General features: G+C 46.0%; 1 protein-coding gene across 2 annotated transcripts in view; it reads left to right on the top strand.

The window, feature by feature from the left end:
* THOC1 (THO complex subunit 1) overlaps positions 1-22,155 on the top strand; it is a 387,395-nt gene that overhangs the window by 242,031 nt on the left and 123,209 nt on the right. For both annotated transcript variants that reach the window (XM_085605802.1, XM_085605801.1), the window contains exon 16: positions 4,547-4,642. In XM_085605802.1, coding sequence (XP_085461928.1) covers positions 4,547-4,642 — 96 coding nt within the window. The remainder of the gene's footprint in view (positions 1-4,546; positions 4,643-22,155) is intronic.

The raw sequence follows: 22,155 nt of genomic DNA, 5'->3' as shown, positions 1-22,155 counted from the left end.
CCATCCCACATAAAGCAATACCTCGGTGCCACCATAGACACCTCAAAAGCCATAGCCTACACCAATCCGGCCAGGATTGCAAGCATTCAGGCTTTGCGTCAAAAATTCATACTTCAACATTCCCTCCCAGCAAGAGTGTTTATGCAACTGATAGGGATGATGGCCTCTTGCATTTTCATAGTACCTCATGCAAGACTCCAGATGCGTCCACTCCAAGAGTGCTTAGCGCGCCAATGGAACCAGGCCCAGGGGCAACTGACAGATCTGGTGTTGGTAGACGGTCGCACCCATCGCTCTCTGCAGAGGTGGAACACCACAAATCTTTCCAGAGGTCGACCGTTCCTGGACCCGGTTCCACAAATAATCCTGACAACAGACGCATCGCTCTCCGGCTGGGGAGCTCATCTACTACACCTCACAGTGCAGGGCACATGGACGCCGCAACAAAAGTTACTCCACATCAATCATCTGGAGCTACTGGCAATCTTTCTAGCCCTAAAATCCTTTCACACACAGATTTTAGGCAAGGCAGTCCTTATCCGCACAGACAACAGGACCGCCATGTACTACATCCAAAAACAAGGCGGCACACACTCTCCACAGCTCTCTCAACTAGCACAGAGCATATGGAGATGGGCAATTCCACACAAAATCTTTCTCCTGGCCCAGCATGTCCCAGGAGTCCAAAACACCATGGCAGATCTGCTCAGCAGACAGACGCAGTAGATCCACGAGTGGGAACTTCACCCGCAGGTTCTTCACCCGTTCTTTCAGATGTGGGGGCATCCACAGATAGACCTATTCGCCACCCACGAAAACAAAAAATGCCCAAGCTTCGCCGCCAGATAGCCACACCCATTGTCCAAAGGCAATGCGATATGGATGAACTGGTCAGGCAAATTTGCATACGCCTTTCCACCTCTCCCACTAATTCCATTAGTGGTGCGAAAGCTACAACAGCACTCCCTCACGCTCATTCTAGTAGCTCCAACATGGGCCAGACAACCATGGTACACCACGCTGCTGGAACTCTCAGTAGTGCCACACCAAAAATGACACCTCTCACCATGCCTCCTAACCCAGAACCATGGAGAGATCAGACACCCGGACCCAGCTCAGCTCAACCTTGCGATCTGGCTCCTGAGATCCTAGAATTCGGATACCTTAACCTTCCCCCCCCGACTGTATGAATGTTATCAGAGAGGCTAGACGCCCTACCACTAGAGCCTGCTACGCTGCCAAGTGGAAAAGATTTGTTGTTTATTGCCATAACAACACAATCAACCCCCTAGACGCATCCATACAGCACATCATATGCTACTTACTACACCTACAAAGATGTAACCTAGCATATACATCCATTCGGCTACACCTCGCAGCAATTGCCGCTTACTTACAAAACAGACAGCACCTATCACTTTTCAGAGTGCCTGCCATTAAAGCCTTCATGGAAGGCCTAAAACGAATAATTCCCCCCAGAGTGCCACCCTCACCTGTGTGGAACTGACATATAGTGCTCACAAGGCTAATGGGACCGCCTTTTGAACCCTTGCATAAATGCGAACTACAATTCCTCACATGGAAAACAGCTTTCCTTGTAGCCATCACCTCCCTTAGAAGGGTCAGTGAAATACAAGCACTTACTATACAAGAACCTTTTCTCCAAATGCACCCGAACAAGGTTGTCCTACGTACCAACCCAAAATTCCTACCTAAAGTCATCTCACCCTTTCATCTAAACCAATCGGTAGAATTACCGTTTTTTTTCTCGCAACCTCAGACGGTTGCTGAAAGGGCTCTACACACACACTGGATGTTAAAAGGGCCTTGCTTTACTATATCCAGAGAACACAACCTTTCAGGAAGACAAAGCAACTGTTTGTCTCTTTCTCTCCACCTCATAAAGGCAACCCCATCTCTAAATCAGGGATAGCAAGGTGGATTGTAAAATGCATACAGATTTGCTACCACAAAGCAAAACGCACGCTATCTGTTCCCCCTAAAGCCCACTCTACAAGAAAGATAGGGGCTTCTATGGCTTTTCTAGGGAACATCCCATTAGATGATATCTGCAAGGCAGCTACATGGTCAACACCGCACACTTTCACTAAACATTACTGTGTAGATGTGCAAACCAAGCAACAAGCTAGTGTGGGCCAGGCTGTACTAAAAACACTATTTCAAACCACTGCAACCGATACCGGTGGTCACCGCTAAGGTTGGGAACTGCTATATAGTCTATGCAAAAGTGTGTAATCTGCAGCTCATATGCCCCGAACGGAATATGCTACTTACCAGTATGCATCTGTTCTTGGCATGTAGAGCTGCAGATCTACACACGCCCACCCGCCTCCCCGGCTACCTGTATCTGTTCCAGTCTATCTTATTTAGATACAACACACATGGGGTTCTTCACTGTTATTACTACGCTCCATCTTTCCCTGTTGGCGAAAAACAATCTGAGGATGGAGCCGAAGCCCATGCGCAATACGAACCAAGGGAGGAGTCACCGACCTCGTGACTTCCAAAGACTTTCGAAGAGGAAAAACAAACTGCAAACATCCGGGCCCAACACCAGAAGGCGATGTATGCAAAAGTGTGTAGATTTGCAGCTCTACATGCCAAGAACAGATGCATACTGGTAAGTAGCATATTCCTTCCAATTCCTCTATTAGGTGTGCGTTAGATGCTGCTGATACTGCAGCCAGAGGAGTCAACACAAGTATTCTCCCCAGAAGACACGCATGGTTATGATTCTCTGTTTTTAAACCAGAAGTACAACAAGCAATACTAAATGCCCCATTCGACAAAGATACATCTTTTTGGTCCTCAAGTGGATGAATCCCTTGACGAAATTAAGAAAGACACATAAGTAGCAAAATATATGGGGGCACTACAGTCACCGTCTAACAGAGGCTCCTTTTGCCGCTCATTTTATAGGAGAGGCTCGAAAAGTACCTCCACAGATGCCAACACATCTTCCTATAAACCACAAAAATCAATCCTCCCCCTCTAGATGATTTTTCGAGGGTGGTTACCGAGGGAACAATTTTAAAGGCAGAGATACCCCAACACGTACCTCTCCATCTCCCAACAAACAGTGACTTCATAACAATTCCTCCTGATCATCATACACCTGTTAGGGGAAGACTATCAATTTCTTCCAATTTGGCAGTCAATAACATCAGACAAATGGGTGTTGGACTTTATCCAACATTGTTATTGCTTGGAGCTCACTAGCAATCCTCCCAATATTCCACCTCCTATTCACAAACTCTCTATAGAGCACCAACAACTGCTTAAACAAGAAGTACCAGCTCTTCTAAAAAAAACACACAAAAAAGGAACTACAGAACCAGTTCCAGTGCAACACTAAGGGTCAGGGGTTTAGTCAGTTTACTTCCAAATCCCCCAAAAAGGACAGTTATACGCCCAATATTACATCTACAGTTATCACGCCTCTCTCAGACCCTTTGGCATTAGACAATTCACTGCAGAATCCAACTGCTAGCAGAACACCTTCCGGTGACGGACAACAAATTTGCTGACCGCCTCAGCAGGATGTGGCAACAATTCAACGAGTGGGAACTCCAACCCCAAGTTCTTCTTCCATACTTTTCCACAAATAGATCTCTTCGCAATTGCAGAGAATTCAAAATACCCAAACTTTGCCCCCCATTCCCACACCCTCTATTAAATGGCAATGCCCTATGGATGAATTGGCCAGGTATATTTGCTTACGTTTATCCACCCCTCCTCCTTCCAGTTCTGGTTTGGAGGCTCAGGCAAACATCCCTCACCCTTATTTTAGTGGCTCCCACATGGGCTTGTCAACCGTGGTTCACCATAATTCTAGAACTCTCAGTAGTTTCACATCAGAAGCTTTACCTCACCTCAAACCTTCTTACTCAGAACCATGGAAAAATCAGACCTCCTAACCCCAAGGAGCTCAACCTAGCGATTTGGCTCATGAAGTCATAGAGTTTGGATACCTAAATTTACCAAGATATTCATTCAGTCTCATCATATTTTGTGCTGGCTATATGATCTGCTCACACCTTCAACTTTAGCATACCAAATAATCCCATATTAAGAAGTATATAACACGCATTTACAATGCAATAGGTCTTGCATTTACGCGAGTTTGAGCTATTAGCATTGTGAATGCCAATGCGTTTTATTTATGCTTCAAAAACCAAAACATATATAACAGGCATTGTCATTTACAATGCCAATAGCTCAAACTCGCGCAAATGCGAGACCTGTGGCATTGCAAATGCTTGTTGAACATTGGTTTTATGCACTCCGATGATAACGTATTTCCTTCTCCGTACTTGTCCACTGTGTGGGCTTATTATTTTCATTTCTCTTTAGGAATGGAAATGTAATCACAAGTAGGCAAAATAATGTTGCAAACATTTCTGTAATTCGTAATCTATGAGACAAATGTGTATTAAGTGTGCAATAAAGATCATATGCTTGAAGAGAATTTTAAGGGTAACTGTTTTGAAGTTAAACTTTTTTATCTTTTTTTTTATTTTATAAGACCACCAGACACAAAGCTTACAAAACATTTGAGAAAGCGACCAGCACCTGAAGATTTTCTTGGAAAAGGACCAAACAAAAAAATTCTAATGGGAAAGTAAGTTTATTTTCTATGCATCATCAGGACTGTAAAAAACATCCTCTACTATTGTGTTAACTTTGAAATGATGACTGATTCAGAGATTCGAATGACAAGTGGCACTTTTCCTAAAACGTGACTGGTCTTTTTATCAGAGGAGGTTACTGGACCAAGCTGCTGTAGCAATGGAGAGAAAGAACTACACACATTGGTGGCCTCCATAACACTTTATAGCTCATCCTTTCCTCCCTAGAACTTTATCCACCTGAAGAGATTGGCCAGGTTCCTCTTCTAGAGAGCTTACACCATGTGTATAGGTTTTTTCCTTTACTTTGATTTCTGACAAAACTGTTCTTTCTGTTGACCTTCCTTCTTGAGCTCCCTTAATCTTGTGGAAGGCAGGATATAAGAGGTATACTACATCCAGAGCTTAGTCACTGCTTAAAAGGGGTTTTTGAAGAATATCCCAAATCAGCAAGGTAAAACGTGTTCTTTTCTCGCCTCCTAAATTCAACTTTTTCAATTAATCGCCTCACTGCTCATCAGTCTTGGAACACTAAATATCTGCTACAGTACATAGCCTGGGTTTTAAGTTGTGCAGAGTTACTCAGGACTTTTTCACCTATAAATATAATTTCAGTTGCCGTTTAACATGTGTATGGCTGGTTTGGATTATACAATAGAGTACAGCTTTTCTTCAAAGTGTAACATAAGCAAATGATAAAGGGCCCAAATGATCATATTTCCATTGGCATATAGAGGTTGTTGTGTGCTGTTAAAGTTTATAATTTCTTGTGATGACTTGGTCTACTATTATGGTAAGGTTTCAGTTGTAACACTATTTGTGTGAAAGCTAGGGCGTGAAAACCTTTTTTTGTTTGTAATTCCCATTTTCTAGGTCTGAGTTTGAAGCAGTTGCAAGGCAGCCCCGCCTCTGAAAAATGATTCTTTTTTTATCGCAAACATTAACGCTAAAGCTTCCAAGGAGTAAATCAATACCTATCTGTATTACGTGAAATAAGAATGTATTGTAGAAGTAGGGCTTATCCACATTCAATTACCAGATGAGCAGTGGGAATATTCAAAACATGAAATCAAATTATGAATTGAATCTCAAGGCTAAATTTGAACTATTTATTGTTCCAATTCAATGCCAGAGAAGGAGAAACAATTAAACTGGGGCATGCTTTAACTTATTACTCAAGCACAACCATTTAAGAGTCCTGCCCTTAATATTATAATCTGAATTCTGAGTTTTTACATGTTTAGCCCATGGCCACTTACATCCGAAGAATTGTCAACACACAAATGTCCATTAAGCTTATCTCATAGTGGTGTAAATCCCTTGCAATGTCTTGAGGTTAAATAATGAGCAAGGACAATCTGTATTCAAAATATCTCCAGTTTCAATGTTAAGGCCTAGTTCTGATGGCTATAGAAAAAACAACTGAAGTGTGTAGGAAAGTGGATTATTATGTGGTGTGGTTGTGTGACCTCACCAAGTAATAATGTCACAATCGTTATGAGGTTCAGTTAGGTTTTATTAAACCCTTTGCTCAGTCCAAGTAGCTATGGCACAGAGCAGTCCGGCTTAATCAAAACAAGTATAAAGCATTTACAAGTACCAAAACAGTTAATAAGTAAGAAACACAACGGAATACAAATCTGACAATTTATAAAAAGAGTGTATTTTTATCTTAAAATAGGCAGCAAAAATCTATCCAGGGAAACCAGAGCTATACATTTTTAAAGGTAAGTAAATCACTCTTGGGAAATGCAATGAAGAGTTGTAAGCGGTTTAGCAGTTCTTAGCCAACTGGCTAGTATGGCTACTTCTATTCATTTAGATGCACCAATGTGGGTTGGGAGGCCAGATACAGGCACCACTGAGGTCCAGGGAGATGGTTGTCTGTTGAGTCCATAGGTCCCCTGGTCTTTTCTGAACATATATACTGTATGACAGTCAAGTCAAGAAGTGGTCTTGATGCAGGATTCTAAGTATTCTGATGAGATGCAGTGAGCTTTCCTGGTGCCACCTTGGTTTCCATGAGTGTCAGGGTCATTCCAGCCTCAGGACTTCATCGCATATGATGCAGCAAGAGAGTCCAGTGCAGGTCCAGTAGCCACTGGTCAACTGGTCTCCTGGTTACAGCAGTTGCTTACAGGTAAGCACATTTTTTCTTGCTGGGAACTAGGGTCCACTTCAACTTTGGTTACGGGCCCCAAGGGCTTGGGGGACTCCTCAAGAAGGGCTGGCGTTACTGGGCAGCTGGGCGCTTGAGGAGTGTGAGGTTCCCTAACTTTTGCTTGTCCTGAAGCTTAATAGGAGGCTAGCCAATAACCCCTTAGAGTTCTTTCTTTGGTCCTGGCAGAAGTGGAACTCTTTCCCATGAGTGGGCACAGCAGGCACAGTCCTCTTTGCAGGTCACTCTTTGGTGCAACGGCTCTCGGCTGAGTCCAGCGAGCAGCAGGGTAGTCCTTCTTTTGTCTTCTTTCCAGTCCAGTAGTGATATGAGAACTGTTTCTGGGGCTGCACTTTTATGCCATCTCCTCATTTGTAGGAGGGGAGTACTCTAGCCAATGGCCCAATAATTTCTGTGAAGCAACCCCTCCCGCTTTACATCACTTCCTGGGATTTTGGCACACCAAGCAATCCAAGGATCCCCTTCTGTGCCTGAATCCAAAATGGTTCCAGTCTCTATGAGGAGCTCTGGGCACTTCCCTATGATGTACCCAGCATAATGAGCCACTCTTGCTGGGAAACTGGTTCTACCATGGGTTTTCTCCCTCTTGAGTAGATGCCAGTCTGTCAGTCTACACAAAAGAGCATGCAGGCTAACATGTACTCACCATTTGCTTCACTGAGGCATAGCCTGTTTGAAGCCGGACCATCTGTGGCCGCTGTCTGATAGTCATCCCACTGGAGACAGGCACACTTCCTCCCACCAACAGTTCTCTTTGTTCCCTGTTGGATCACTTTGCACATCCAATCAGTGGGGTACCCCATTGTCTCAGGTGACAGTTCCTGCTGATAGATAGAAAGGCTACCAGAGGCTTGAGCAACAAAGTGGTGCCTTTCTTAAGTCACTTTGCCATTAAAAGTTACTTTAAATTTGATCTCAGCAATGAGTTAGGTTGATGTCATAATTAATTTGATATGTTGCCGCAATATCTTTGCTGGTCCCAAATAGAGGTTGGCGCTTAGCACGGTGGCTAGTGAAGCTCCATGTTAGTCAGTGGGACAACCAGCCTTGCTATAGTGAAACTGGCAATTACGTGTTTTCACTTTCGGGTATGTTGAACACAAGAAGAACATGATTGGTGGGCTACCAAGGCCTTCCCTAGCGATGCTTCGTTAATAATAGAAAAGGAATGTTTTGACCTGACAAAAGGGTTTATTGTGTCATGTCGAGTTAACTGTTTCAAAGCTGCCCAACTAGGCCCCAGTGGCTGGCTTAGAATCACGTTTTCAACTTTTTCACTAGTGGTGGCCCAAGTGCTGCAGACCACTAGTTACATGTAACTTATCAGCCCTGAGTATCTCTTGTACCACATACTGGGGACTTAGAGGTAAGTTAAAAAAGCCAATCCGGTATTAACCAATCGTACACATACTTTGAGGGGTCAGAGCACATGCACTGCAGAGTGTACTTCAAAGTAAAAAAATTTAAAAAACACCTAGGTCATCAAAAAGTAGGGATGAACCTGCAAAAAGCAAATTCTTTCTGAAGACAGACCCCTCCATTTAAAAACAGGATCGTTAATGTATAAATGCACAGTATGGCTATAAAAATCCTGTATTCGCTGGTTCCTTTATGTCCATTAAACAGAGCACTGCAGTAGGAAATCCAAAGACAATCAAGGCAAGCCTTGGCGATTTAAACACTTTAATTTTCTGTATCGTAGATGAAAATATTCTTCACATGATGCACAAATAAACAAAAACAAATATTTTTAAAAGATAAGCCTTCTGTAATCCAAACCTGAGGTATGTTTCTTATTATGGGTTACTTTTCAAACAGCCTCCTCAGAGCATTGGGAGCGCAAACAGTGAAAATAATGTGTTTGTTTTCTTATCACTTCGTTATTATTACTTTGATTTGCCTATGAAATTAATATCTCTGAACAAAAAAAGTGGATTATAGTCATCACAAGAAGGCTGTCTTCTAAAACTAAATGTCATCCGGCACTGTAGTTTTGCAACCATCTGGTCAAGAGAAGACAGTTCTCATAAAAACAAGAAACATCATGCTCTACATTCTCTACCAGGCAGTAAGAACTTTCACTGGCTTCCAAGAGATTGTGTAGAGAAGAGCAGAAACATTGAAATCCTGCCTCGGTTGCATTTCCTTGATGGTGCCAAAAAGAAAAGTACAGTCTGCCTTTGCCGCCCTGATCTAAAACTGTCCAACTACTTAAGTAGACCTCGGATGTATGGTGTGTGTAGATATTTCACAGTTATACTGGCGCATGGAGAGGTCAATTTTCAAGAGTATGTTACACATGGTGGTGGGCTCTGTGGTTGAGCTGGTGTTGTCCATCTTTGAAATCTGCCCGCGCACATCCTAGGGGTGCATAGAGACTGAGATGTCTCGGGTGGACATCACAGCTAAAACAACAAGCATTTGCAATGCAATAGGTCTCGCAATTGCCAGATTTTTACCTATTGGCATTGTAAATGACAATGCCATTTATTTGTGTTTAAAAAAACACCTGCAATAGTAAGGCATTGTCATTTACGATACCAATAAGTCAAAGTTTCTGAAATGCGAGACCTATTGCATTGCAAATGCTTTTTGTTGGGGGGGGGTTTGTAATGGTTGGGAGGAGGTTTAAAGATGGAAGGGGATATGTTGATTAATTGTATAAGCGTGGTGGGAGTTTTGATATGATGTATTTAATTGTGAAATTCAGCTGCATATCTGTCATGATCATTCCACTCAATGGTGTGATCTGGAGGGAGGGAGGGAGGGAGGGAGAGAGAAAATCCAAGGCAAGACCTCACTTAATTAAAATGGTTTTACTAATCTGACCCCCTCAACCAGAGCAGTGTTGGAACTCAATCCAGCTCACTTTAAGACTATCATTTTCTGATGCTCTACCTTTCCAATCCGATTTTTTTTTTTTTAAAGCAGATTTGAATCTTTTTGCACTCTGCCCATACCTCATTCGATTTGTATTGACCAGTTTTGTGATTGCTAGTCTCATAATGACGTGGTATGTGCTTGATGCCTCGTGGTCCAAATACAAAGACTGAGTGATCTAGTAATTCAAAGCGTGTGTGTTTTTTCAATCCTGATGTGAAAACTCTCTGACTATATGTCTTTTACTTTAATACTTCCATTAATCGCTCATGATCAGTGCACTTGACAACACATTCATGGACTGGTGCTGCTCTTGGCACAACTTGCAGTCACTCCTAACCGAGTAGGACAAGACAATAACAATAGTGTCTCACACACACTACTATCGATCTTCTACCCTCCAGGACTGCCACTTGGCACTAACCTCCGCCAGTGGGACAAGCGCCCCGCCATTCATGTCTCTCTCCACCCCTTGAGTATGCCGCCCCACCTACAATCTCTACCGTACTGCACCCTTTCCAGTATGTCCCAGTTCTGCCTCAACTCATGCAGCGCTCCCTTACTAATATTGTGCATGCATTTATATAGAATACACTGTTATTGGTGCGATTCCCTCACCTTGCGCCTCTCTTACATCGCGGCCCGAGGCAGCAGCACCGTAGAGACACATCGCTGGCAATGCGTTCCCTTACTGTTCTTGCCATCAGCAGACTCCAGTCCAGCCTCCATGTCACTGACTGCTTGGGTGAAAGCAACCGCACGTGAAAACAAGACGCAAGCCTCTCAGAGAAGGGGGGCTCGGGCGTGAGGCAAGGACACAACATGAAGAGACGAAGCGCGCATGCACTGCAACTCTAGGCGAGTGGGCGGGGCCTAAGGGAGACAGGGCGGTCTCCAACCCCACTTCCAAAGAAACCCGATAGAAAACCAACGACTATAGATCTCGCAAGCGTGCAGCGCATGCGCTGCAAAGCAGGCGAGACCTAAAAATCAAGCTTGAGGGACCCTCTATACCGAGGACAAAGGAATTCTTAATTAAACAGTGGTCTGTGAAAACAGATCCACACCTCGCGGCCCAGTGGCACAAAACTCACAGAGAAAGGCACGCACGCAAGAACTGTACCCTCTGAAGGTATAATAAAGCACTTCATCATGGTCACGTCACTTGTACTCCGTAGCGTATCTCCTAACTTCAAATGCTCCGTGTGAGAAAGTGGCTCTGTATATACTGTTCCCTAATAGGTACAGGGTGTACAGAGTCCACAGTCCCCCAGGGTTTGACAGAGGTTAAAGTTAGATATAACCTTACTCTCTAAAGTGGTAGCTTGGTCGAGCAGTAAGGCAGTACCAAGGCAGTACCAGAGGACAGTGTAAAGCATTTGTTGTACACACTCAGTCAGCAAATGGTCTCACACACTCAATAACTGAACTCTAGGCCAATGATTTATATGTAAAAAAATTATATGTTTGTTTTATTTTAGAACCAACACTTGGATTTAAAATATACTTTCTCAGCATGAGATGTTTCATATAAATACTTTTGCAATATGAAATTGGCTTTTGTAAACAGTTACAAGTGGTTGCAATGGCAACTCTATTTTTAAACACAACAATGCATTGAGCTCAATGATAAATTCAAGTTATTTGTAACAGATTACTTTTTAGATTACTTTTGGAATTCCAGGACTGGATCCTAGATTCAGTCCTGGGTCAGTATTCAGAATCAAGTGATGAAAGTCGACTTAAGTACTGTAATGATTTTTAAACAATATTTAGCTATTTTAAAAGTTGACACTTAGAAAATATTTCAGAGAAAACAGTCAATGATTCCCTATGGAAGAAAATGCAGGTTACTGGTACAGAATGTTCTCGTTACTTTTGTAATCCAGTACTGGGTGCCTAGACTCAGTACTGGGACCTTCATCCAAAACAGGTAAGCAATTACGTTTTCAGATATCATACGATTTTTGAAGAATATTTAAAGATTGCAGAAATCGACACTTAGAAGAAATTTCACAGAAAAACAGTCAATGGTTTCCTATGGAAGAAAATTGAGTTAAGGGTAAGTACAGTTGTAGAGATTTTTTCAGAGTCAGTGCTGGGCATCAAGATCCAGCACTGGGAGTTCACCTAGGAACAGGTGAGTAAATTCGTTTTTGCCACTCGGCTGATTTTTGGTGAATATTTGAAGATTTGAGAAGTCCACACTTAGAAGAAATTTCAGGAAAAAGCCAGTCAATGTTACCCTATGAGGAAAATAGAGTTTGCGGTTTAAGGGTAAGTACTCGACTGGCAGAGTTGAGGTTCTGGGCACAGACTCGGGGGTCTCCCAGGGTCAGGTAGGTACAGTTGGTTCACCCTCAGCGGCTCTAGGGCGGCCGGGTGCAGAGAGAGTTAGGCCCAATGTTATCCTATGAGGGATAGGGGGGCCTTGTTTGGTGGCTGCTGTCTGGCAAGCCACGCGGCTGTGGGAGCTGGGCTCCTAGTCACTTACTCAGGGCAAGTGGGGAAGTAGGTAGGTGCAGAGTTTTCACTGCCAGGGCCACTCGGGCGGCTGGGTGCAGAGTGCTTTTGAGCCTTCGGGCGCTCAATGGATTTCAATGGGAAATCTCCGGTTTGGAAAAAGACTGCAAGCTCGGGGACGAGGACTCTTCAGGTGCCACCACCACTTCGAGAGGTAAGTTGGGTAGTTGGAGGATAGGTAGGTACCCCGGGATTGGACACAGAGGGCCGTGGGGCGCCGGGTGCAGGGGTGCCTTTTGGTGTCGGAAAATCTTACCCTCTGTTGATCGCGGTTGGGGTGGCACACTGTTCTGAGGCTGCAGGCTTCTTCAGGATTGTCGAGGGGGGGTCCTTGAGTGCCGGACTCGGGGTCACAGTCGCCGTGGGGTCGTCCTTGTGGGTTTAGTTCACTCCGGCACCGGCCAGGCTTGGCTGGTGCAGAGTGGGCTGGGATCGCGGTTCCGGGCTGCTGCCAGGGGTGAAAGGTAGGTTCTGAGTAGAGCCTCTACTCATAGGAGTCCCAGGGAATCAGAGTTCAAAGGTAGCCAGGTCCTCCGGGGTTTCTGAGGTTGCTGGCCACAAGAGATGCCGCGCTGGAGCAGGAGCAGGTTCGAGGGTCGACAGGCAGGTAGGGCTGGGGCCAAAGCAGTTGGTGTCTTCCTCTTTTTAGCAGCTTCAGGGCAGGTCTTTGTTCTTCTTGCTCTTCTTGTAGTTTCGAATCTGGGATCTGGGGAAGGAAGGTTCAGGGTGCCCCTAAATACTAGATTTAGGGGCGTTACTGGTAGGTGAAGGGCAGGGGCCAATGGGTCCCTGTCCTGGGGTGGGTACACCCCCTATCCTGCCTCTCTCCTGTGGGAGGGGGGCAGGAGCCTAGTCCTGATTGGGCAGGGCTTCCCATCTTCAAGATGGCGAGAGCCCGGAGGTGTGCTATACCTCGCCTCCCCCACCTGAGGGGTGGGGTTGGCAGGCTGTCACATCCCCTGTCCTTATTTGAGGTTTCCGGCCAAGCTTCCGCCAGAGTGGGGGATTGCAGTGGCCTGGGGAAGCTCACAGAGGCGGAATGCCTTTGAAGCTTCCCCCTGCCCATCCTGGGGGAGGAGATTTAGCACCTCGCCCAAGATGGGCATTGTTGCAGGCCCAGGAGAGCAGGGGGCTCTCCTACCCAGGGGTCCAGCAACATGTCTGCTGTGTGGCAGCCTAGGCAGCCTCAGAACAGACGTGGATTGTAGGTTTAGGATTCAGGGGGCCTCTCTAAGATGCCCTCTGTGGTGCTTTGTACATTAAATCACACACTGGCATCAGTGTGGATTTAATGTGCTGAGCAGTTTGATACCAAACTTCTCAGTCTTCAGTGCTGCCATTATGGTGCTGTGGAGTTCGTGTTTGTCAAGCTCCCAGCCCCATATTCTCTTAGCTGGCAGCACTGCACTTACAGGACCCAGGAATGGAGCTGGGTACTGTAGGGGCACAGGGCTCCTGCCTCTGTGTCCACACCACTGGCATAGGGCACCCAGCTAGAGGGGTGGCTGATGTATGCCAGGGCAGTGTAGGTTGTGGGCACGGCACACAGGGATGTGTGCCATGTCAACTCTCTGTTTTGTCATGTATCCAGACACTCAGCCTGCAAGAGCAGTGTGTGTGTGTTAGGGTACAGGGCCTCTAAGGGTGGCACAATGAGTGCTGCAGCCCTTAGAGGCCTTCCCTGGTCACAAGGCCCTGGGTACCTAGGGTACCATTTACCAGGGCTGACATGTGGCCAGGGTTTGCCAATTTGGGTTTTGGCTGTTAGGCAGTTTTTAGGGAAGGGACACAGGCCCTGGGCACCTGATTGGCAGGAGCCCAGGGCACAACAAGGAAAAGTGCATCAGCTATCAGGCAAAAAAGGGGGGGGGCGGGGGGTTACTGCAACAGAAACCCACTTTCTTACACTCCGACATAATGAGTACTTTTTGTTTGATGGTGTTTCCTAGTCAATGTCCACATAAAATGCTAAATGGAATACGTGCCCTAAACGCCCTAAACCAAAACACTTCTAAGACTGTCTGTAGTCATGTTGCACAGCAGCGCCAGACAAAATTATGTTTGGGTACTTCTTATTTGACAAGTGGCATGGTATGTGGTCAGCAGACTGTCGGGTGGTTGCAAAACACAACTCATTTAAAGCCTCATTATATCTTAAAAATGATGGTTTCGTTTTGAATTGAAATCTGACCATGTTTGCATTGAAAACTTTTTGTAATAAACATGACCCTGAGGTTTTAGATCTGAACCGCAACTTGTGTGATGGGACAATTTGTTCTTGCACAAACACCACCGTCATATGCTGTGTCCAGTCTATCACGGGTGGACGAAAGCAGCTCTCCACCAGCTAGAAGAGCAGCAAAATGAAGCCCTGTTGTACGTTTTTGTGCAAGTCACTGCTGGGTGGATTGTGCAGACTTTGAAAATGCTGTGGGCACCTGTGCCACTGCACCTGCAGCATTAACGGAAACTATGCCCCTACTTGTAATCTTTTATTTGATTAAGCCTTTCAATAGCAGCACTACCTTCAAAGAGAACCCTTTCCCCATGTCAAGGTGGTCACGTGCCATGGGGAAGGACCTTCATATTTGGAAAGCATTGTAAAACGTAAGTGCTGTAAAACTCACAGCAGTATATATTTTAAAAAATGCATTTTATGAGCAAAATCTACTATGACCAGCAAAGAGATTTGTATATTCACTCTGGGGCCAACATGTAACATTAAATCCAGGAAAAATTGTGGCAGAGTTTGCCTGTAAAATCTGAATATCTAGCGCTCGGAGCCCCTTGTTAATGCCCCTGCTCTTGTTGGTGGAATGTAAACAGACCCGGCGGCTCTGCTTGAGCTTAAAGTAAACAGATAGTGTTATATTGATTGTTACGGCTTCAGGTTTCAAGACACGCGCATCACGTACCCTAGCATCCCCTTTGCCCTATTGTGAAAAAAAAACCTTTAGGTAAAATGGCAGGGTTTACCAACCACTACCAACACACATTTTCAAATTGTTTCTTAAGCAAAAAAAACTACTTTTGATTACGTGAACATCACAACACAATTCACAGAGAGGAAGAAATACACTGGAACGAAAAGGCTCGAATTTCACAGCAGGTTTTAAGTGGAACTTTGTACTGCAAAGGGATGTGCAAAGTTAAAACGTGTGAAAATATATAATAATATTAACTAAACAATTGCGTCACAGATGCAACATAAATTGCCTAACTCTTGGCTCTGTGTACTGTTTAAACACAAGTTGCCTAAAACAGCCAAATGTTTACCACACAGCTCAGCATGGCAGCTGTTCCAGAAATAGCTGAGGATCTGAACCCCCGCGTAAAGCTGTGCGCAACACAAAGGGGTTTTTTCCGAGGTCTGCCACTCTGCTCCTCTGCCACAATCCTTTTCAGTTTAACTGTGGTGATGCCTGCACATCTGCGTGTGCCACTGCCCTCCTGTTGCCGGGACCAGAGTGACAAAAGAAATGCTCAGCCTGCTGCTCTCCCGCCCTCGGGAACATGTACACACCTTTGTGCTCCACACTACAACCCTTCAGATGGCGTGGCGCGAGCCTGCCATAGAAACTGGTACATCAAAAGGGATGCCTTTCTAGAGAGAAGCAGACGCCATCTGTCCAATAAACAGCCAGGTATCAAACGCTAGGCGAATGGGCGGGGCCTAAGGGAGACAGGGCGGCCACCAATCCCACTTCCAAAGAAACCCGACAGAAAACCAACGACTATAGATCTCGCAAGCGAGCAGCGCATGCGCTGCAACGCAGGCAAGACCTAAAAATGAGACAACTATTTTATTTCTTCTGTGTAGGAGAATATATTTGTTCATAGCATGTGTGGCTGTGGAAACACATGCTTTGCATACTCCTGCTATCCAGTGTTGGATTTGGACATTACAAATTGTTTTTGTTCAACAAACTTCGTTATGGGATGATGTGTGATTTCTCCCTTAGTGTTACAATGTGCATGGGTACCTACTCCATCCTTGGATTGTTTTTTTCCACCACTGGGTTTGGACATGTTTTGTTCCTGACCTTCCTGGGCCTTTCTCTGACAGTCATTGGTAACCTGTGACACCCAAGATAGAAGAAGAAACATTCTGGATATGATAAACTGAAAATAATGGCAATCAACTGGGAAGAATGTCCTCAGTGCCGAGGTACACGGACACGATTGGGAATCAGGTACTCCACTGAGTCGTCCTCCTTCGGACAGAGCCACTTAAAGAATGGGGGCAAATGCACAGTGATGGGTCCAACACCCTTTCGTCTTTGCCCACAGTGCAATGCCACGTATCTTTGACTGACCGCCACAATTTCTGCAATCTTTGTCTCTCCCCTCAGCACAAAAAGGCCGTGTACGGTTCCTGCACCATGTTTAGGTGCAGGGAGTTGCTACGGTATAGGAGGAAGAAAGATGTTGGGCACATCTTAGGATGCATCAACAATCCGCATACGAGATGCTAGATGTCTTTGATGCGCAAGAGCTCCTTGATGCCAAGGCAAAAAAAGCAGGGCCCTCTGGGGTCCAGTGTACCAGCGGATGCCCTGCCCACAGATTGTCTTCCAGCAGCTCTGAAGGGGAGGGGATCGAGGGAGCACTACCAGGGCAGCTGTGAATACTACCCCAGCGCTGAGCCCCATCTCAAAGCCCCACACAGAAACACTGTAGTGCCGAGGCTGAGCGCTGATTTCAGCATCCAGGTGAAAAACCTGCATGTCTGGTGCACCACCACCCGAGGGCTCATTTTGAAACTGGGACATGGCCTCTGAGCCAAGCAAGCCACAGAGGAACACCCCCACACCCATAAAGGGACCCATCTTCGGGGCCTAAGTAGGTGCCAAAACAACAATCGAGGCCCACAATTAAGTCTCCAATGCCGAAATTGGATATTTCTGAGGAACTCACCTTCAAAAACTGGCAGAGGAACCAGATTCAAGGCAGAAGAAACTTTTCACTTATCCGACACTTCATAGATCTCTGCAAAGCCCCAAGGGAAAATCTCCAGCAAATTGCCACAGATACCCAAAAAACAAAGTTTCACTTTCAAGGGAGAGATCGCTTTCATGGCACCCTGGAACATGGATGACTAATGTCGACCCATCAGCTGACCTACAACTTAAGCCCTGCCCCATCAAACCATTCCACCCCTCCCAGATCATACTGCTGCATAACATGCAGCGATTCAGAGGGCGGCTTGTCACCCACCATTAGATGGAGAGGCACACCATAGACTAGGAGGGTGCTTTCCTCATGAAAACAAGAAAGTGAGCGTCTGTCATGGTAAATTGTGATAATCCCCTCCCCCCTCTCTTCCCACCCCCCACCGCCCCCAACTGGATGTCAATGTAAGCGTCTTGACACAATTGAGGCCACTACCCAGTAGCAAATAGCCAACTGTGTAGGTATGCTGTCCCGCTATGACCGGTATCAATGGGTTGAAATGGAGGGCCTCGTACAACAGCTTATGGAGGCCTATAGAAAGACAGGTGAGGATTGGTTGCGGAGGGGAAAATTATCTCCAATGCGACCAGCAGGTGTTCTCATGAGCACATCAGGTAACCCACATTAGGTGTATGACTAGCCTGGTGGTGTAAAATGCCTACTGCAAGGCTAAATTCCCACGTGTCCTGGTGCCAAATGGGCCTCAGGGCAGGGGGTTGCATCTCCCAGGTCTGGGGGAAGCCAGGATCGCCTCTCAAAGGCAGCAGGGGCTTTGAAGCCCCTGGCCTTGATATGCTAAATCGCAAGCCATCCCGCTGTAGGAGGTGTGAACACCTTCCTTCAGAGCAGACATTATTTCTGGCCTCAGAAAGCATGCACTGTCACCTGCAGGGGATCAGAAACTTGTCTGTGGTGACAGGCTGGACAATATCAGTCCGCAAGCACCCTAGAGGACTAGTAGGTTTCAGGGTGCACCTCTAAGGTGCCCTTCTGGGTACATGTTATAGTAAATCCAAACTGGGATAAGTGTGGATTTATTAAGACAATGTGTTTGATACCAAACACCATAGCTTTCAGTAAAGCCATCATGTAGCTAGGGAACTCGTAATGACCAGTGCTCAGTATATATACTTGGGATGGCTTCCCTGTTCACTTGTACCATCTAGTAATTGAACTAGACAGTGCAGGGACATAGTTGCTCATGCAGATATGCCCTCACATGAAATATGATGTCCTGCCTTAGGGCTACAATGCCTGCTGTAAGGGTGACTTAGATATATTACATGCAGTGACTTTGGCATGGTGCACAGTGAGTGTGCCATGTCGTGTTTTCACTCATGGTTTGCCCTATGACACGCAGTCCGCGATGGCAGTCTGCATGCAATTTGTATGGGAGTTTCTTAGGGTATAATAATACATGCTTCAACCCTTAGGGACCCTCTTCAGTACCCATGCCCTAGGTAAGAGGGGTACCACTTACTAGGGACTTACAGAGGGGCTAAATTGTGTACCAATTGCGTGCCAATTAAACAATTTTACCTCGTTTTTAGGGAAAGAGCACTGACACTGGGGCCTTGTTTGCAGGCACCCAGTGCACATCAGTCGAAAAACATCAGTACCAGTGGAAAAAAGTGAGGGTGACCATGACAAAATGTGTGCTTTCCTACAATTATTAGATGAGTCGCTTACGCAGTGCAGGAGAGGTACATTTAAACACTTTAATTGTCCAGGGCACTTGGGCCCTGTAGGAAGGTGCTCCTGTTCAAGGCATGTGTGGCTGTAGATGCACATGCTTTGCGTACTCTTGCCATCTAGTATTAGGTCTGGATGCTTGCAAGTTGTTTGTCTTTGAAGAAGTCTTTCGAGTCACAAGGTAAGGTGACTCTTCCTCTTGGTAATTGTGTGCATGGGCATCGACTCTATTGTTAGAGTTAAAACACGACATGGCACACTCACTGTGCACCATGCCAAAGTCACTACATGTAATATATCTAAGTCATCGGCTTCAGGCGTGTATTCTGACACAAGTTCGAGACTGTTTTCGGTATCCTCTCGGTGTGCAATCCACTCTACCCTCGTCGATATTGTTTCTAATGCATTTTCCATCCCTCGCGTATCGAAAATTCGGAAGACTTCACCATTTTCAGAACACTCCAACCGCGGCCTTTGACCTTAGCCCATTCGGGTTAAGTTACACTCGATACCAACTCCATCGAAAATAATTCGCTGGTGGAACGGTCTCAATTTTAATTTTCACCTCGGTGCCCCTCCGATTACCTGCGCACCGACCTTCACAAAGTCTGCAATCTGTGCTTGCCACCAGAGCACTAAGAAGAAGACTGCGAGGCCTGTTGATCATTTTGATCTAAAAAAAAAAACACAGGATCATCGAACTTGAAGTAGAGAGATGCAGAGGCAGTACGTAGAACATACTCCCGATATCTCCGGCTAAGACGAGATCAAGCAGGAAGAGGAAGACCTGGAAGCATCCACAGCAAAAGAAGATGGAGCTTTAGCTGTTCAAGATTCTGACTCCAACCTAGAGATCGGCTTGGAGTCCCACGATCTTCCGCCTGGTTAAGGAGTTGTGAGTACCCAAACCCCTCACCTGCCCACACAAAAACAATACATTCCTTTACAACAAAAGGGTTCTGGGCAACTACTGCCGTCCGATTATGGTAGGCACCAAGAGCCTGCTTCGAACACTCCTGCTCGGCACCGAATGCACAGACAAGCCTTCCGGCTACGCTCCGAGCTGAGACAACACCTCATCGGCACTAAAAGAGAAGACCACTTCGGTTTCAAAAACTTTGGCATCGAAACACACAAATTTGCTCCTACAACACCCCTGGAGCCCATTTTTCAAACTATGCAAGAAAGGCTCAATCTAAAGCAAAAGAAAATACATAGTCATCTAGAGACTGGACGCATTATAACAAAACCTGCATCAGTACCATCTTACAAAAGGAAAACCTCTTTCTAACAGGACATTCATGAGAAAAAACCTTTAAAGAAGAAAAAGGACATAGCAACTAGTCCCGTGCAACCTATTCCTCCTCCTTCTCCAGCACCACATTCACACGTACCTTTGGTACCTCATTCATCTCAAAACTCTCTAAATATCACACCTCAGGGTTCTCCTCACAAAGACCCAGATGTACATTTTGGGGGTGATGAGAATGATCCGGCTCCACCAGACCCCTGGCAGGATTATGATATAGATCCTCCACAGAACACAGATCTTTATCCTGCAAAACCATCACCGCCAGATAACAGCTCAGACCAATAGCTTATAGATAGAGAAGCTGCATATCATAGGGTCCCTTTACTCAAAGAACCCTTAGAAGATGACTTTTCATTTGAAACATTAGGGAATATACACACATGAAATGTCAGTCTCTTCCTATGTTAAAAGGAATGATGTGCTGTGCAGACGATATTTTTAAAGAACCTGCACACGCACACATTATTACACCTAGGGTGGATGAAAAATATAAATCACCACCCTCTGATCCAATTTTTATTAGAGGTCACCTTCCACTAGACTCATTGGTTGTGTCTAATGCTGGTTGGTAAAAGAGCAAACTCACCAACCACAGGTGATGCACCATCACCTGAGAAGGAGGCAAAACTCATAAATGCCTCAGCCAAAAGAGTTGCTGCACAATCGGTCAATCATTGACACATAGCCAATACACAGGGTTTACTTGCCAGATTCGACAGAGCTCACTGGGATGAGATGGAGGAATTACTGCAATATCTCCCGGAGGAGCACAAGAAAAAGGGACAGGAGGGAAAAGCCATGTTCGAGGCATATGAGCTGCAGATTGTACACTTAGCATAGATCGCCATCAGGTGTTGGGCCCGGATGTTTGCAGTTTGTTTTTGTTCTTTGGACAGTCTTTGGAAGTCACGAGTTCGGTGACTCCTCCTTCGGTCCGTACTGCGCATGGGCTTCGGCTCCATCCTCAGATTGTTTTTTTCCGCCATCGGGCTCGGATGTGATACTTCGTGCTCCGGCTTCGAACTTCTACGGTTCCAGCCTCGACGGAAAATCCTCGTTCTTCAAGTTTCTTCATCAATCTTCATCTCTCGAAGCGGCACTTTTCTCCATCCCGTACATCGGCACCGGCCTTCGGGCCCTCCTCAACTCCGGTCCCGGCCGATGGAAAGGACTCCGTTCAAAAAGTGCCCAAAATGTGGGTCTAAATTTCCCCACACCGACCTCCATCAGGTGTGTAACCTTTGTCTCTCCCCAGAACACGAGGCTAGAGACTGCCCCGCCTGCAAGTCTTTTCGATCAAAAAAGACCATCCGGGATCGAAGAGCTCGACGCACCATGGCGCACTCATCGACCGCAGCTCCACCGGACATCTTCGGAGACGACGCCGGAGCTTCGGGGCAACTACACGCCGAGCAGGAGGACGACGTCGTCAGCGCTTCCGAGGCCGACGACTCCGACGTGGAAGACATCACACCGGCGCAGCGGGTCGTGAGTACTGTACCCCCTCCCACCCCCGCGCCCAAAACCAAAGAGACTCAGGTTACACCCTCGCCTGCAGGCCTGGGTAAAACCAAGCACACAGCTTCTATCACCCCACCTTCGGGCCCGGTGTCGAAGCCTCAGAAGTCTCACGGCAGCTCGGGCTCGAGCCAGCCAACGCCTGGTGCCGATAAACACCAGCCTGCACCGAAGAAAGTGACACCCAGCTCGACTCCGAAACCACCGGTGCCGAAGCCTGGACTCTCGGTGCCGACAAAACACAAACACAAATCTGTCGGCACCGACGCTCCGGCGCTGAAAACTCCTTCGACGCCGAAAAAAACGGAGGTTCCAAAAAAGCAACAGAAACCATCGAAACCCTCGGCTCCGAAAACCTCGGCGCCAGCGGACGATTCGGTGCCACTGGACCTCTTTACACCAGACCCTTTGCAAACGACTCTATTTAAAGATCCAAAGACTGGGCTATT

Source organism: Triturus cristatus, chromosome 5_1 (genome assembly GCF_964204655.1).
Source record: "Triturus cristatus chromosome 5_1, aTriCri1.1, whole genome shotgun sequence".
Lineage (NCBI taxonomy): Eukaryota > Metazoa > Chordata > Amphibia > Caudata > Salamandridae > Triturus > Triturus cristatus.
This window is presented reverse-complemented; position numbering and strand designations above follow the sequence as displayed.